This window comes from Neophocaena asiaeorientalis, unplaced genomic scaffold (assembly GCF_003031525.2).
Source record: "Neophocaena asiaeorientalis asiaeorientalis breed wild unplaced genomic scaffold, Neophocaena_asiaeorientalis_V1.1 scaffold134, whole genome shotgun sequence".
In the NCBI taxonomy this organism is placed as follows: Eukaryota; Metazoa; Chordata; class Mammalia; order Artiodactyla; family Phocoenidae; genus Neophocaena; species Neophocaena asiaeorientalis.
The window spans coordinates 27,730,731-27,749,071 of record NW_020185339.1 but is presented as its reverse complement, the minus strand read 5'-3'; the positions used below and the strand labels follow the sequence as shown (position 1 = coordinate 27,749,071).

General features: G+C 44.9%; 1 protein-coding gene across 3 annotated transcripts in view; it reads left to right on the top strand.

The window, feature by feature from the left end:
* DIP2B (DIP2 acetate--CoA ligase B (putative)) overlaps positions 1 to 18,341 on the top strand; it is a 235,873-nt gene that overhangs the window by 213,168 nt on the left and 4,364 nt on the right. For all 3 annotated transcript variants that reach the window (XM_024736531.1, XM_024736532.1, XM_024736530.1), the window contains exons 26-37: positions 272 to 395; positions 1,966 to 2,087; positions 3,513 to 3,624; positions 5,936 to 6,045; positions 6,536 to 6,666; positions 8,290 to 8,458; positions 9,272 to 9,442; positions 10,431 to 10,492; positions 11,376 to 11,433; positions 11,957 to 12,031; positions 13,887 to 14,064; positions 15,945 to 16,068. In XM_024736531.1, coding sequence (XP_024592299.1) covers positions 272 to 395; positions 1,966 to 2,087; positions 3,513 to 3,624; positions 5,936 to 6,045; positions 6,536 to 6,666; positions 8,290 to 8,458; positions 9,272 to 9,442; positions 10,431 to 10,492; positions 11,376 to 11,433; positions 11,957 to 12,031; positions 13,887 to 14,064; positions 15,945 to 16,068 — 1,436 coding nt within the window. The remainder of the gene's footprint in view (positions 1 to 271; positions 396 to 1,965; positions 2,088 to 3,512; positions 3,625 to 5,935; positions 6,046 to 6,535; positions 6,667 to 8,289; positions 8,459 to 9,271; positions 9,443 to 10,430; positions 10,493 to 11,375; positions 11,434 to 11,956; positions 12,032 to 13,886; positions 14,065 to 15,944; positions 16,069 to 18,341) is intronic.

Below are 18,341 nucleotides of genomic sequence, written 5' to 3'. Positions count from 1 at the left end.
GTATTTTTAAAGCTACCTTAAATAAGAGAGACTGTAAATACATACGTTTGATTTAAGTTAATGTTGTTAGTCCCTAAGTACCTTCAAACATTGAGAAAGAAAAGGAATACCACACACGTCTTTTGGTGCATGGGGAATTTTCACTGAACTTGATAACTTGCTACAGATAATCTAGCAAGGCACAAGCCTTCCATATAATGTCAAATTGGCTCTGTTTGTTACTGTTTTCCTTACTGAGTGTCAACCTGCTTATACTTTCTTCTATTAACAGGGAACTACGGTGTGCACAGCCAGCTGCCTTCAGCTTCATAAGCGAGCAGAGAGGATTGCAGCAGTTCTTGGTGACAAGGGACATCTAAATGCAGGAGACAACGTTGTATTACTCTATCCACCTGGTAAGTGCTGGATTGGTAGACTAGACAAGCTCCATTGCTAGACTACAGACTCTAAGAGGACAGGAGCTCAGGGCTGCTATACGTGACCACGTGGGCTGTGCGCACAGGCTCATGCCACGGGAACAGGCCTCTCCTCTCAGAGTTGTGCAATGTGAGGGCTCTGCCAGGACCGAGTCTGTTGTATTTACTCTTGTATTTCCACTGTCTAGCTCAGTGCCTGGCACTATGGTAAATATTGAATGAGTGAATGACAACTTCTTGACTTTTGGAAACACTCAAAAGAGACCCTTATTTCTAGGAGTGCTCAGGAACAGGACTCTTTCACCCAGTTTTCAAAAGCATGTTGTGTGTGAACTCTGACTTCACATTCTCCACATCGTAATTCGTGCTTACTGCCCCTCGATTATTACTGCATTCATCTTCCACGCTCTAATTCAGCAACCTCTTTACATCAAGAGGGACTCAGGGACTTCCCTCGTGGTGCAGTGGATGGGAATCCGCCTGCCAGTGCAAGGGACATGGGTTCAATCCCTGGTCCGGGAAGATCCCACATGCCGTGGAGCAACTAAGCCCATGCACCACAGCTCCTGAGCCCTAGTGCCACAACTACTGAAACCCGCATGCCTAGAACCCGTTCACCGCTACGAAGAGTAGCCCCCACTTGCCACAACTAGAGGAAGCCCACGCGCAGCAACGAAGACCCAGTGCAGCCAAAAATAAAATTAAAGAAAAGAGGGACTCAGAATTACTTGATGAGTTTGGTGTAAATATTAAAAATTTTAGGTGAAATATTTCAGTTGTCCCTTTCTTTAGTCTTCGGCCATCTAACTCATAAATCCAGCCTTCTGTGGTCTTTTATCCCTTTTACCTCATTTTACTGTGATTCTCACTTTGCTTTTTTATTTACATTGATACTAAGATTTCTTAGAAGGTCATCTGGTAAAGGAATTCCTCCTTGTTCCTGGGAGATTGTCTTCCATCTACCAATTAATCATGGTGATGGACCACAGCACTTCCCAAGGAGGCCACCCTTCGAGTCCTGATATTGCAGAGGCTTCGTATCAAGTGATGCCTTGCCTCCCTAAAACCTGCACCCACTGGGGGAGTGACATCTCGGGGGTCCAATTGCTGTTCACATAGCAGCCTTCTAAAGAGTGAAAGAAAGCTCAGGTGTTCCTCATCTCTCCTTTTCCCATTCTTTTATCTTCCAAGTGGAGCAGCCCTAATTTTTGCAGTTATTTCTCCTAGGTAATATCAAGTAATGATGTCAAAATACCTTCGTCAGGTATCTTTCAAGAGCTTACTTCTGAGCTCCTTTCTCGTTATTTATTCTTGGCTTCTCTATATTTTTTTTTTAAGTTGTTTTATATGCATCCTTCTTTACCTTCAGTTTCTTCTAAATTTAAAAAATTTCTTCCGATAATGTCTCTGTTAAATTACGGTCTAATGAACCCATCTGGCACATGATTTGATAAACTGGTTTTGGAATAAATAAATAAATTGGTTTTGCAAGCTCTGGCTTTTGCTTTCTCGGTGACAAACCAGGCAGCTAAGTGGCTCTGTCTTGCAGGCATCGAGTTAATCGCTGCGTTCTACGGCTCCCTGTATGCCGGGTGCATACCTGTGACCGTCCGACCTCCTCATGCTCAGAACCTCACAGCCACATTGCCCACCGTCCGCATGATTGTTGATGTAAGTGCCGGGCATAACTTGCCTTGTCCTCATCTCATAAAACCCAGAGTCAGACAGCTAAGCATCCTTACTCATTTTCCAGTCTAATTGAGTCAGGAAGTCAAATCTGTCTCCTGCAAACTACCTCCTTTTCCTTTATCTGATCAAAGTGACCAGCATTTTCCAGTGAAGGAATGTGGGGAAAGCAGTTTTTGGTGAGATACAGGATTGTGTTTTTATCATGAACATTAAGGAAGTGAAGCTGTCATTAGTATTTCTCCATGAAACTTATTTTTTTCCCTCTTCTTAGAAAAGTCCTAATATTTTTTCTGCACAGTAACCAAGGTAATTTTAAATGCCAAACTGAATTCTCCCCATGCCAGGTCACTTTTGCAGGGGTTAGTCTTATAAATTCGCTTGGTATAGTATTAAAGTATACTATAGTAGGAAAGTAAGATAAATCTTATTCTAATCATATCCTAATGTACTTTAAAGCAAAGAGTTACAAAGTTCCAATTTATGTAACATTTGTTTCTCTAAGAACTGCTGCTCCATCCCCAACTGGAGCCTGCAGTATAAAAGGTGCATTCGGGGCTTCCCTGGTGGCGCAGTGGTTGGGGGTCCGCCTGCCAATGCAGGGGACGCGGGCTCGTGCCCCGGTCTGGGAGGATCCCACGTGCTGCGGAGCGGCTGGGCCCGTGAGCCATGGCCGCTGAGCCTGCGCGTCCGGAGCCTGTGCTCCGCAACGGGAGAGGCCACAGCAGTGAGAGGCCCGCGTACCGCAAAAAAAAAAAAAAAAAAAGGTGCATTCGCCAGAGATGATTTTACTACAAAGTTCAGTTTGGCAAAATGCCCTGGTTATATTCTGCAAAGTAGGCCGGAGCAGCAGGGAGGGGAGTTTCCTTCCACTGACACAGTTTGTGGGGTGAGGGAAGTTGGTCCCCATGAGTTTCCATGTGCGGGTGTGTGGGAGAGCTCGTTCCTCTGAGTGCACAGAGTCCCTCAAGTCCAGGGTATGTTCTGGGTCCGGTGTGTTTCACCATATTCCCTGGACTGTTGCAAACACTACCTCCTTCAGAGATGATCCTCCAACACCTCTCATTCCCTGAGTACTACGAAGTCCATGTTTTTATTTTATTATGGTCTTCATGAAATCAAGAGATCTGGGGATCCATACTGAGGTTATAACCATGGAATATTTGAGAATCACTGTTGTAAACAGTAACTTGTGTTATGAACAAGTCCATCATTCTAATTCAGTGCTACGCATTTTTCAGGACAAACGTAAGGGGAACACTGACCTCCACTGTCCTGTGTGTATTCCTTGAAAAGCTGGTACTGCCCCGTCCCAGTATGATGTGCGAGTTGCTTTTAGCAGCAGCCAGAGCCTATGGTGCTACATGGGGCTAAGCCTTGTGGTGCTTATTTTTGTCCATTTGTTTCTAGGTCAGCAAAGCAGCCTGCATCCTCACCACACAGACCCTAATGAGGTTACTGAGGTCCCGAGAGGCAGCAGCAGCTGTGGATGTGAAAACGTGGCCAACGATCATTGACACAGGTGAAAGGGAGATTTCTCCAGAGGCATTGAGGGGGCAAGAACATTCACTCCCCGAGATTTCCTAGGTTCTCATACCAAAGGTGTTTACACAGCTCTTCTGTTGCAGCCCATTCCACCTGCTAAGACAGAGGCAAAACTTAATATCCACTCAGCTTGAGTTACCAAGTGACTGGATACTGCAACATCCAGATCCAGAGAAGCAGATCACAGTGTGCCAGAACCCGGGCGACAAAACATGACTTGCGGTTACTCTTGGCATCATCAAACGGTGGTTAGGTGTTGATGCCAGATGTGACCATAGACATGTTGGGCTACATAAAGTATGGGGAGGATCTGACCCTTGACTGCCAGATGTGATAGAGTTGGAACAGCATTGCACTAGGATTCAGAAGACCTGGTTCTGGTTCAAGCTTCAATCCTTATTTTCTGTATAACCTTGTCTGAGATGACCCTTTCCTAAAACACTACCTACCCTGGCCCGACTCACATATTTATTGAGAATGCCAAATGCAACATAATATGAAAATACTTTGAAAACCATAAAGTGTATGAATTTTAGATGGTGTTCATACTAAAGAAGGGGTAAGACATTGGGATAGCTGGAGATGGTGGTGGAGGGGAGAGTGTGGGTTTTGGAGTTGGGCAGACAGGTGTAAATCCTCATCCTCTGTTACGCGTAACTACTTCAAGGGGTCATGAAGATTAAATGACATAATGTAAAGCACCAGCATACAATCATAGTAATAACAACATCTAACTTTTTATTGAGCCCTTACCATGTGGCAGTCATCTAACATGTATTACCTAATTTCCTCCTTCTACCAACCCTATTAGATAGGTGCCAGTTTTAGCCTCATTTTACAGATAAGAAGACTGAGGCACAGGGAGGTTAAGTAAGTAGCAGAACTGAAATTCAAACCCAGTCAGTTTGGCTCCCCTCCCAGCCCCTTAATCATTATTTCCTCCCTACCAGTTTTCAGTAAGTATCACGTAGTGTCCACTTCAGGGACATTTATGTGGATTTAAATGCAGGGATGACATCTATTTATGGTTATTGTGTCCAGATGCTGAGCTATATTTTTTTACATATGTTACTTAAGGATATAGACGAAGTCATTTATAATATGTAACACAAGTGGATTGTGTTGGTGTTAATGATGTAGATAGATCTACTGTGGTTACTGGACTCAGTCATGTTTCAGGAAGACCTGGAATGTGGTCTGTGATACAGACAACAGAAAGGTTTCTTTAGGTACTTGAGTGGCCCTTCCCTACACAGAGGTGGGTTGAAGGTGATAGAGAAAGTCTTTGGTTTGACCAGAGATGAGTGCCCAATGATACAGAGATTGAAAAGTCAGAGTCAGAATCGTTTCTTGATCTGGAAAGCCAAAGGAGCCATTGAGGAGGCATGGCTGGGGCCAGAGACATCCTTGATATCTTTGGATATGACATGCTCATAAAGGAAATTTGGAGGGAAGGGAGAGGTTATCATAAAAGAGCAAAGGAAAATAATTCCCAATTCTAGATTATCATTCTTAAAATCAGTCATGTTACCTTGGAGAAAAACTGTCCAACTTTTAAAGCAGTCCATGGTTACTGTGACGTGTACTAAACTGTAAATAATGAACTTTAACTTGAAACCAGCATAACAAGTAAAGCTTCTTGAGTTGTCTTAAAGTGCTTTATATGAATTAACTTCCTAACAGTTCTGGGAGGGCAGGTATTATTACCACTTTAGAGATAAGGAAACAGACACCAAGAGGTTAAATAACATCAAGATGACATCACTGAGAAATGGCAGAGCTGGGATTTGAACACTGGCAGTCTGCTTCTTTAGCCTGTGTTTTCAGCTACTATGGTATATTACCCTTCTCTAATCGTCTAGTAAATACATCTGCCTGATGTAATTTCCTTGCTTATATTGTCTATTGGTGCCCTCAACCCCAACCCTCCTCTAGGAGTGACATATGTGAGCCAGTTGGTTAAATACGAGAAGCCTCAGCTTTAGCAAATCCCAGAAGCTAAGTGTGGCCATAGCAAAGCCACAGAAGACCGGTTGAAGAGCAATGATTTTCGAGTTCCAACGTGTCTGATTTTTTTTTAATGTTACTGAAGTGTAGTTGATTTGCAATGTTGTGTTTAATCTCTGCTGTACAGCACAGTGACTCAGTTATACATATATGTATATTCTTTTTCACATTCTTTTCCATTATGGTTTATCGGAGGATGTTGAATATAGTTCCCTGTGCTATACAGTAGGATCTTGTTGTCAACGTGTCGATTGACATCGGGTTTTTTCTTTTCCTTGCAGATGATCTACCCAGGAAAAGGTTACCTCAGCTGTACAAACCACCCACTCCTGAGATGCTGGCGTACCTTGATTTTAGTGTCTCCACAACTGGCATGCTAACGGGAGTGAAGGTAGAGTAGTCGGGATATATTTACTCTCTCACTGGATGCTGGTAAAGTGCCAGGGCTGCAAAAAATAGAGATGACCACTGCCCCAGGGACTTCAGACGGAGAGGCCAGCTGGTTGTACCAGAGACCAGTAGGCAGAGGATCAAGGGCCACTGCTATATTTAAATAAAAGCATTGGCTCTTCCGGAATAAGTTATCCCAAGGAATTTGTGTTATGAAGTGTTCTGAACCTAGCATAGAAGCCAATAGATAACACGAGTTAGTTCAAGCCAGTATGAAGTCATAGATTCGTATTTCATAAAACTCAGTATTGAGAAATTAACAGATAGACTTACCCTTCAGTTAGACTTAGATTAGGCTTTTTGAAGCAGTGAAAAATATACATCATTTTGAGGAGCTGGAGGGAATGTAAGCTTCTCAAAACTCTCATTAGAGCTGCTTTTCTGCCTGTGGGATGCCAGTTCCATCCTGTTCCATGTTCCTTACCTTCCAGATGTCCCACTCTGCGGTCAATGCTCTCTGTAGAGCCATCAAGCTCCAGTGTGAGTTGTATTCCTCTCGGCAGATCGCCATCTGCCTTGACCCTTACTGTGGACTTGGCTTTGCACTCTGGTGTCTCTGCAGGTAGGCATGGAAAAGCAAAGAAACAGAATGCATGGGAATATCTTTGAGGCTGTGAGCATCTCATCCTTCCGTTTGCTCCCTTAATTTGGTAAAGTTTCGATAAAATGCTGATGCTTTCCAGAATTTGTGCATCTAATGTATCTTCGATGTTTGTCTGGTTTGTTTGTATTCCCTCTTTCTATTAGTTTTATGCCTCAGACAAAAGGGCAGTGATCTTACTGCCTCTTCTGTGCTCCATCCTGTCATCCTCAATTTAGAAGCAGAGCCAAGTAGAAGGATGACACTTGGGTGAAATGTCGTACTGTGTCAGCCAGAATGCACCCCCTAGGCTTGGCAGGAAGGAATGTAATGAGATGGGTGACAGCATGTGGCCTGAAAGTAGCACATTGGCCACATTGTTCCTTGTGGGATAGCAGATCCCAACTCCTTCTACTCTCCTCCCAGAGGACCTCAGCTCAGCCTGCATTTTCACCTCCTTGATGGGCATCTTCATGAATGCTTCACAGATGCCTCAATTCAACATCTTCCTTCTGTGTCCCCATTCTTCTTAGGATGGGGTCATCCACCTAGGGGCCCACACTAGGAACTTGGGCCTTATCTTCAACTCTATATCTTTATGTCACACTTCCAATTAAATGTCAGATCCTTCGGCTCCATTATTCTTAAACCTATCTCTACATAAGAATCACCTAGGGGTCTGTGAAAATAAAAATTAATGGGGCTTCCCTAGACATACTAACCTAGATCTCCAGAGGTGGAGACCACAATTCCAGTATTTTTTTTTTAATACAGGATTCCTGGGCTCCTAGTTATTCTGGTCTATATTCAAGGTTTAGGAAGTTGAGGATTCATGGCTGGAGATTGTACATACAATACAGGACTCTGACATTCCTTCCTTTTTATCCTGGGTGCACTGTCAGGGTTCAAGCCCTCGTCCTCTCTCACCTGGATTATTGCAGCCTCTCCTAACTGTCTCTCAGCCTTCAGTGACTCGTGTCTCCAATACCCGCTCCGTGTAACTAGCTTTACCCCAGCTTCAAGCTATAGTGACAGCCTGCTGGGTAAATTCTAAACTCCTTCATATAATAATAGATCAGTGATTTCACAGTTTGGCCCTGACCCTTCTGGCTTCACTTCTCACAACTCCCCAGGCATTCTATGCTTTAGTATTTCACTCTGGAATCCTATTTCTGACAACCTCACACACACCATGTAATTTTATATTGCTGTGCCTTTGCATATGCTCTTCCCTCTGCCTGGAATGCCCTCACCAGCTTCCCCATTTTTCCAGCCACTGTCAAATTCCTCCTCATTCTTCAAGCCCGAGCTCAACTGTCGCCGACTCAGTGAAACACCTGCCGCCCCTTGCGTGCCCAGTTTGAATGACTTGCTCGTCATTCTGTGATCGTGATGGCCTTTATTCACATCTCAGTTACCACCTTCCACAGTCTGCTTTATTCTGTAGTTACTGTATCTTGTGAGTTACACAGGAACAAGGCTGATTCTTAGACCTTTATATCTGATACGACCCAACCCTGTCCTTCATGCTCAGTAAATATTTGCTGAATTGATGGTGTTCTAGGATGAATTGATAATGTCAGCTCTTGCCTTTTTTCATTGCAGTGTCTATTCAGGTCACCAGTCCATCTTAATTCCTCCTATGGAGTTGGAAAACAACCTTTTCCTCTGGCTCTCCACGGTCAACCAGTACAAAATAAGAGACACTTTCTGCTCCTATTCAGTAATGGAGCTCTGCACCAAGGGGCTTGGAAACCAAGTGGAGGTGCTGAAGGTAAGAAGCAGCTGTAACCAGGAGACAGTCCTGAGAGAAATGGGCCAGACGTGATGATACCCCACCTTGGGTTGGCCAGACATATCTGCCTGCTTTTTTTCTAGGCAAACAGGTGTTTGTAAACCTCAGGAAGTTTATCTCTTTCAGTTTCTAATTTAATGCACTCTTTCAGAGTTTAATCTGATTCTTACATTGTGGAGAAGAAGGTAAAACTGGTTAGGAGGCTGAACAGAAATGACTTTATGTGAAGATGCACAGAAACTGTGACCTCCAAGGGGACTTTTCCCAATAGAATTTGCAGCCTGAGAATCTCAGAGATTGACGACTGCCCCAGAGATAAGGTCGCTCATTCATGAGTGTATCCCACGATCATATGTCTAACTGGCATGTGAGAGTCAAAAAACACTGAATTTTCTTTAGTAGAGAAATGTGACTTTAAGAATGAAAAAAAGAGATAAGAGGTTAGATATCTGTGTTGCTAAATTTGTTTTTCTCTCAGTCCCATCTCTGCATTTGAAATAGAGAGAAATGTAAGGTACAGAAATAAAGAGGGATTAAAAATATATTGCTGAAAACCTAAGATTTTTAGGTGAAAGAGGAAAGAAGTAGAGAATGAGCATATTGACCAGTGGGTAATGACTTTAGTGGAATTCCTTGGCATTTTCTGAAAAGGCATATCTTTTCTCTGGGTGTCTGAGGTGAGAACACATAGTTCCTTGGCTTTTCCTGACCAAAGAGATAGAGCAGTGGCCCTGCTTGGTCAGCACTTCTGTGATTCTGCTGACCTCAGCTCCTGTGCGTGGTGTCTTACAGACCAGGGGAATCAACCTCTCCTGCATCCGGACGTGTGTGGTGGTGGCTGAGGAGCGGCCCCGCATTGCTCTCCAGCAGTCCTTCTCCAAGCTCTTCAAGGACATCGGTCTGTCCCCTCGGGCTGTCAGCACCACTTTTGGATCAAGAGTCAATGTCGCGATATGTTTGCAGGTGACTATCATGAAATCTTGCTTGTGTGGGGGGCTCAGAGCACAGGCTACCACTTAGTTGCTGTAGGCCTCTGGGCTTTTTATTTGGACTTCACTGTACCTTATTTTGCCCATCTGTAGAATGAACATGGTAGCATCGGCCTTCACAGGGTCGTTCTGTAGAACCACTGAGTTTCTAGGTGCCAAGCACTTGGAGCTGTGCCCAGCAATTGAGCTCTAATGTAAATGTTTACTCTAAGTAGTGGTTTTATGGTCCAAGACGATGAGTCGAGAAGATTTCTGAGTCCTATTTGAATTTTATTTATATGTTACCCTTTGTTTTCTGTCTCCTCCATCTTTTACGCCTTTTTTTTTTTTTTTGCAAAAGAAGTACAAATAAGCCTGCATTCTTTTCTCCAGCCAGATGGCAATTTTGCCATGTTATCTTGGTGGGTAAATAACAGAAAAGAGGCTGAAATAACAGAAAAGAACTGAGTCTGATTTTATGTAGCTTGGAAGCTCGTAAGGCAAATACAGACATGGACAAGAGTGAGAGTCAAAGAAGGTGGCGTAAATGGGTGGATACTTTCAGGTCCTCTGTGTCTGTGGTCGGATGACTTTGGAGCAGCATCGTGACGCTTCAACTTTGGAGCCCATTGTGGGCCCCTTGCTGCCAGCTTGGGACAGTGCTGGTTTTGAGAGTCCCATGGATGCTGGTCTGTCTCATCCCTGCCTTGAGTCCAGGGGTGAGGACCCTCCTCAGCCTGGTAACCTTTCAGTGCTGCTTCGGCCCCCAGCCTACTCTACTCTCCTGGGGGAGGGAAGGAAAGAAAGATGAGAAGAAAGCGGGGCCAGGAGTGTCTTTCATTATAGCCCTGCCTCATCGTTCAAAATAGAGTTTGGATTTTTCATGTATGTGACTAAATTATCTATTTCTTGATTTGAAAATGTAAAATATGGAAATACCATGCAGTTAATTTTAAGTAAACAATACATTTCTTTTCCTTTAGGGAACCTCAGGGCCGGACCCAACTACTGTGTATGTAGATCTGAAATCATTAAGACATGACAGGTACAGTCGCTTGGTTATGCTTACCTTCTGTTAGCGTTCCTAAGCGTGAAAAGTTCTGGGCCTCGAGAAAGTCAGCTCTCCCCACTCCTTCCTTTTGTTGGTGTCTTCCGGGGTGATGGGAGAAGGGAAGAAATTCATTTTCATTATTAATACCTAATAAGGTTTTCATTTATAAGAAGAAAGCTTTAATTCTCACAGTTGCTGCACTGTTCTTTAATATTAAAATGCAACACTGGTATTTTGTAACATTTGACATAAATTACACTAAAATGGATAGACTCTTTGCTCTGGAAGTTTAAAAATAACTGAGACAGACAGAATAAATGAGGCAGAGTAGGGTTTTTGAAACAACACTTTATCTGAGCCCCAGGAGTAAAAGCCTTCCTCCTCATCAGCTCACAGGTGAATCGTAGCTATACACCAAGGGGAGCTCCTGGCGGAGGGCTCTGGGACCTCTTCCTGAGTCCCACTGACTTGGGCTGTGTTCACCGTGTGGCCCGTGGCAGTGACCCAGGCTGCACAGGCAGAGCGTCTCTAGTGCTGTGATTTTCAGCCTGGGGAGAGTTTGTCCTCCAAAGGACATTTGACAGTGTCTGGAGACATATGTATTGTCACAACAAGGGGATGCTACTGACACCTAGTGGGTAGAGGCCTGGGATGTTGCTAAACATCCTACAGTGCACAGGATAATGTCTCACAAAGAATTATAACAAAATATCTGACTCAAAATGTCAGTAATGCTGAGTTTGAGAAACTCTGCTCTGATGTGAGGAGAGATAGATTAGAGGTTTGGGGAGGCAGTGTATATAGCTGTGGTAGATGCAGTGCAGTCTTTTTTTTTTTTTTTTAAGGCTCTTATGTTGTAAATATTGTTTTTCTGCAGGGTTCGTCTTGTGGAACGGGGTGCCCCCCAGAGTTTACTCCTCTCAGAGTCTGGAAAGGTAATTTGTTCTGTTAACTGTTGGGAAGGTGGTCTGTGTGTAGAAGTAGTTGGTTTTTGTTTTCTGTGGGGTGTTTTTTTGTTTGTTTGTTTGGTTTTTTGGAGGGGGGCTGTGTTGGGTTTTCGTTGCTGCATGCAGGCTTTTTCTAGTTGTGGCGAGCGGGGGCTACTCTTCATTCCATTGTGTGGGCTTCAGTAATTCTGGCATGAGCTCTAGAGTGCAGGCTCAGTAGTTGTGGTGCATGGGCTTAGTTGCCCTGAGATCGGGGCACGAACCTGTGTCCCCTGCATCGGCAGGCGGACTCTCAACCACTGCGCCACCAGGGAAGCCCCCCGGTTTATTTTTGAGGTTGAATCTTGTTATACCTCTGTCTCCACTGAGCACAATCCCGTGAGCGCCGTCTCCGCTCCTGCCTTTGTACACTCCCTCACCTCACTAAAGAGATGGGGGTGGGGAACTGCATTTCCTATAGGTCATTAGATTTAATTGAACCCCGTCTTTGTGTTTTCTCTTTGATTCTTAGATTTTACCTGGAGTGAAAGTAGTTATTGTTAATCCAGAGACCAAAGGGCCTGTTGGAGACTCTCACCTGGGAGAGGTATGTATAATTTTCCCCTTTACTCTGAAGAGTCAGCAGTGAAAGACTTTAGGGTTCATATTTTAGAAGTCAGGAAACTGTGGATATAGCTTTTCCCTCATGGTGAATTTTCGAGAGTTTTCATCTTTCTCTGTAAGGCTCAAAACTAAAATGGACAGAGGGGAAATTGAGACCAAGATGGAGTGAAGATTTAGGCACCCAAACTAGAACTAGTCCCAGATAGGTCCACTGACATACCCTTAACTGAAAAGGAAAATGGGCAAATCCCACCTGTTCCCACCTATTAAGGAGTGGAACTAAAAGGAGCCACAAATTTTAAATTTTTTAAATTTATACATATTTTATTCCAAAATGTATCCATTTTTGTATTAGTTTAAAAATATTTAAGACTTAATTTTTCTTCCCCCAAATCTCTGAGAGACACTGATATCTCATTTCATAGCTCACTGGGAGCAATGTTGTGGGTGCACGAGGCAGATGACCGGGGCTCTGCCAGTTACCAGCTTCTTGTGATTCGGCATGTTACTTAACCTCTCTGGTCCTCAGTTTCCTCAACCATAAGTAATAATGGCACCCACCTCGTAGGACTGTGTGACAGTTAAATGCATTAATACCTGTATCTGTCATATATTTGGAACAGTGCCTGTCACACAGTGAATACTAGTTTTGTTACCATCGTCAGCTATTGCTGTGTTTACATTGTAAATTCAAATAGCCTGTAGTATTTTCCTGCGGTCTTCGTAACTTAGTTTCAGAGCATAGAAATGATCCCTTGATGCATTTGTGAGACTCTGAAAGAGGCTGAGAAATGAGCCAGGGAGGGCTTCCCTGGTGGCTCAATGGTTAAGAATCCGCCTGCCAATGTAGGGGACATGAGTTCAAGCCCTGGTCCGGGAAGATCCCACATGCCGTGGAGCAACTACGCCCGTATGCCACAACTACTGAGCCTGTGCTCTAGAGCCCGTGAGCCACAACTGCTGAGCCCACGTGCCACAACTACTGGAGCACGTGCACCGCAACGAAGAGTAGCCCCTGCTCACTGCAACTAGAGAAAGCCCATGCGCGGCAACGAAGACCCAACGCAGCCAAGGATAAATAAATAAATAAATTTATTTTTAAAAAAAAGAAAGAAAGAAATGAGCCAGGGAGGCAATGTAGCCTCAAGGTTAAGAGCACGACCTCTATGGCCACCCAGGCTTGGGTGTAGGTTTCCTTGTTTCTGCATCTTAGGCAAGTTACTTAACTCCTTTTTTTTTCATCTGTAAAATGGGAATAACGGTAGTACAAACTGTATTGTCATGTCATATATGTCAGGGTTGATGGAGGTAAGGCATATAATACTGTTGAGCACATGGTAAACACTTGATAACTGACAGCTGCCTTTATTGTTGCAGCTGTGTTGTTACTATAAAAATGAAGTTAAAAAACCAAAATAGGGGGCTTCCCTGGTGGCGCAGTGGTTGAGAGTCCGCCTGCCGATGCAGGGGACTCGGGTTCGTGCCCCGGTCTGGGAAGATCCCACATGCCGCGGAGCGGCTGGGCCCGTGAGCCATGGCCGCTGAGCCTGCGCGTCCGGGGCAAAAAAAAAAAACAAAACAAAACAGGGACTTCCCTCGTGGTCCAGTGGGTAAGACTCTGTGCTCCCTATGCAGGGGACCCAGGTTCGATCCCTGGTCAGGGATCCCACATGCTGTAACTAAGATCCCATCCCAACTAAGAGTCCGCATGCCGCCACTAGAAGATCCCACAACTAAGACCCAGTGCAGCCAAAATTAATTAATTAAGCCAAAATCATCTGTCCCAGAGAACTGAATTGATTCTGGTGAAATGTGACCAGTGCTTTTTCTTGTTGTAGATTTGGGTGAACAGTCCCCATACAGCCAGTGGCTATTACACCATCTATGACAGTGAGACTCTTCAAGCTGACCATTTCAACACCCGCCTCAGCTTTGGGGATCCTGCTCAGACCCTGTGGGCTCGAACAGGATACCTGGGTTTTGTCCGCCGGACCGAGCTCACAGCAGCCACTGGAGGTATCTTCAGCAGTTCCTCACCCCTGTCCTGCTGCGCTTTGCAGCCCCTAGCACGGGCTGGCCTTCCGCAGCCTGCCTTTGGATGTGGAGTGTGTGTGTTGAATTATTCCCTTCTCCGACTCTTGAACCCATAGACGAATTTGTATTCATTTGAAGTAAGACTTTGCCCTCAGAGAGGACCCAGGAAATAAGCACTGGGGCCCCGTGTCAGCATCCCTGAACTGTGGGTTGGCTCAGCCAGGCAGTCATAGAGATGTGCCTGGTGATGGGTAGATGCCTCTGGCAGGACTCTGCCCTCAGCAAGCTCCTGGGACAGGTATTCCATCTTTAGTCCCTTGCTCCTAAGCCTTGCGAGCGGGAGGCAGTGCAGAGGAGCCAGCCTGCCGAAGCCCTCTGTCCCTTCGGCGGCTCACGTTGGACACGAGCCTGCTTGGCAGGGCTCTCGTGTAAGCAGCCCCCAGTCATCCTCTGCCCACTGGGCAGCCACAGTGAAGCCGTGACTTCAACCTTCCTGATGGCATGAATGGCCATTTTAAAATACCCAGCACCGATTGCATCATCCACACCCAGAACTGACACAGATCACTCACTGGACTTGAACAGCTGGAACTGAGCCAAGTCATTTCTCCTTCGCCCCTTGCATCTGTTCCCCACTGACCAGCTCCAGAGTGTCTCCATATTTCACGGGGAAGTAGAATAACATACTGGTGGTGAGGGAAGCATCCCTAGCCAGGTGCCTTGGTTTTGAAGCCTAGCTCTGTCATTTGCTGTATGACCTTGAGCACTCACTCAACCTCTCAGTTTCCTACCTGGAAAATGGGAGTGATAACGTTTCCTGCCTTGTGGAAATGATGTGAGATTAAATGACATAATGCCTTCAGGTGCCTGGGACAGTGACTGGCACACAGAAAACACTCGAGAGTCATTAGCTACTCTTTCCGTTGTTTTTGTTACTACAGTCTTCAGCTCTTGTATGATGGGACTCTGCTGGCCTTCCTCATCCTTCTCTCTCCAACAGCTCCTAGCAGTTTGTTTTGCTAAATTTTTCAGAAATCTTCCTTTTCCTGAAAATACAACATTCTGTAGACCTAGCTAAATCATCTCTCTTCTTCTTTTCAGTATCTATATAGACATAAACCACGTAGCCTTGTGTATGCAGTGTGTGCATAAAATCTTTAAAAAAAGATTTCTGCAACGTCCTGCGGGATTACAAGCCTATTAATAACCAGGACTAGAGTCTCTGTGGAGTCCTTGAAGATGTCTAGGAACAATGACATATGTTCACTTCTTTTCCATCTCAAATCCTCTCCCCTCCTCCCCTCCCCAGCCATCATCTGGCTAATTCCTATTTATCCTTAAAAGCTCAGCATGGCTTCAGCTTTTCCCTTTCTGAACCCTTGAGCTGAGCTCGGGGAGGGGGGGCCCTAGTGCACACTCAGGTCGCTGGGCTGACCTCATCCCACCTGATGTCCATCCATAGGACATCTGTTGTGTGTGTGTTTCCCTCACTAGACAGTAAGTATCTTCAGAGCAGGAATCATGTTATATCATCTTTGTCTCCGCAGCACTAGGCACAATTCCTGGCACGTGGTAATAATAATAATGACAATAGCTAATGTTTTCAGCACTTACAGTGAACCAGGCATCCTATTAACTCCCTTATATGAATTGAATCCTCACAGCAGCCATTTATTATTACCCCTGTCTCACAGAGGGGAAGCAGGACTCAGAGATTTAAGTTAATTGCTCCACGTTACAGAGCTGGTGAGTGGTGGCGCCAGGTGACGTGGCAGGCAGTCTGGACCCTGTGCTCTTAACTCCAACGATGTAGTACACTCAGTGCATCTGATGAACCAGGTTCCTCTTTCTCTCCCCATCAGAGCGTCACGATGCCTTGTACGTGGTGGGAGCTCTGGACGAGACACTGGAACTGCGAGGCCTGCGGTACCACCCCATTGACATCGAGACCTCGGTGTCTCGGATCCACAGGAGCATGGCCGAATGGTAAATCCCCTGCACAGCATAGGTTCCCCCTCAGCTGCAGTACCAGTTAAAGTTGCTCTGTAGTCAGCCGTCTGTAGCAGACCACCTACGGCTATGGAACTCCAGGGGAGCCAGAAAATAAACGGACTGATCCTTGTCTGGCAGTGTGCCGTCTGCTAAGACAGGCTCCGTGGGCTCACGGTGGTGCTGGGTCCTTTTTAATGGTAGGCGCTTACCGTTGGAAGGGACCTAACTGATCATCCGCCTCTAGAAAGTCGGTAGAGGGTGGTGGGAAGAACCATGACTTTCAGGTCAAAAGACCCAGCTGGAAGGCCCAGAGTTGCCAGCGTTCCCAAGGAAAGAGGCTGCTTTCCTCATCTGAAAATGCCTCCTCTGCTCCTTCCTGATTATCAGGAGGATCCAGTGAGAATGTACTTGTAAACTATCAAATGGTAAGCAGATGAAAAGGATTGTTATTATTATCTGGTCCAGTTTCCCTCTTAGTGCGGGAATTCCCCCTACATTATCCCTGACAAAGGATCATCCGACCTCAACGTTGACTACAAATTTCTTAAAATTAAAACTCTGTAGTTTTTACCTATTTGCTTTCATCGTGGATTCTTTTTTTTTTTTTTTTTTGCGGTACGCGGGCCTCTCACTGTTGTGGCCTCTGCCATCGCGGAGCGCAGGCTCAGCGGCCATGGCTCACGGGTCCAGCCGCTCCGCGGCATGTGGGATCCTCCAGGATCGGGGCACGAACCCGTGTCCCCTGCATCGGCAGGTGGACTCTCAACCACTGCGCCACCAGGGAAGCCCCATCGTGGATTCTTAACAGTACAGAATCCATCCCGTTTCTTTTTATACATGTTTAAGTCAGTGTGTCCTTCTCAGGTTTTTGTTTTTTTTTCATGCAAAGTAGCCACAGTTCTTTTAATGGTTTGTTCATGCTTTCCAGATGCTTCTTTGTCTTGCTTTTGTCAGAGTCTCTCCTCTGAACAGACCTGAACAATGCCCATGAGGTGTAAGAACAATGCAGAGAAGTTGGGTGCCATGGTTACACCCTAATTTTAACCATTTGACTTTTTTTTTTTTTTTTTTTTTTTTTTTTTTTTTTACCATTTGACTTTTGATGCTACCAGATATTGTGTACATTTTTCTTAAGGACTGAATCTGTTTTTCAAAGCAGTTCAACACTGCAAAACACAAGGCAGGTCATACCTTCTAACCCAGCAAACCCCACTGAATGTAAGGCAACTTTCTACCTTATAGCACAATAGGAGAGAGCGTGTATGGGGCACTGAGTTCAGATGAGGCCAGGCCAACTCCCTTCCTGTTTGGTATTATAATATAGATAATAATCTTAGTCAAAGCTCTTATGTTGCAAATATCAAGAATTCTCTTCAAAACAACTTAAGCAAAAGAGAGTTCATGGACAGAATACTTGGTTATCTCAGAGGTTCCTAGAAGTCTCTGACCAGCTCTGGATCTCAAGAAGGGTAGAAACAAGGAATGGGAAGGCCATCAGGAACTACCATCTTCTCACTTTCTAGAGCCATGTGGGCATCCACTTCATTCTTTCTCTCCTCCCTGAAGAGCCATTCTCTGTACTTCTCTGCACACCTGCTACCCCAGAACGTTCCAGTCCACGTGTCCTCAGTTCAGGTGACCAGCTAACAACTTTCATTCCCACTTCCAAACTCCCACGAGGTTTTTTTTTTTTCATTTTAACATCTTTATTGGAGTATAATTGCTTTACAATGGTATGGTAGTTTCAGCTTCACAACAAAATGAATCAGTTATACATATACATATGTTCCCATATCTCTTCCCGCTTGCATCTCCCTCCCTCCCACCCTCCCTATCCCACCCCTCCAGGCGGTCACAAAGCACCGAGCTGATCTCCCTGTGCTATGCGACTGCTTCCCACTAGCTATCTACCTTACGTTTGGTAGTGTATATATGTCCATGCCTCTCTCTCGCTTTGTCACAGTTTACCCTTCCCCCTCCCCATAGCCTCATGTCCATTCTCTAGTAAGTCTGTCTGTATTCCTATTTCACCCCTAGGTTTTTCATGACATTTTTTTTTCTTAAATTCCATATATATGTGTTAGCATACGGTATTTGTCTCTCTCTTTCTGACTTACTTCACTCTGTATGACAGACTCTAGGTCTATCCACCTCATTACAAATAGCTCAATTTTGTTTCTTTCTATGGCTGAGTAATATTCCATTGTATATATGTGCCACATCTTCTTTATCCATTCATCCGATGATGGACACTTAGGTTGTTTCCA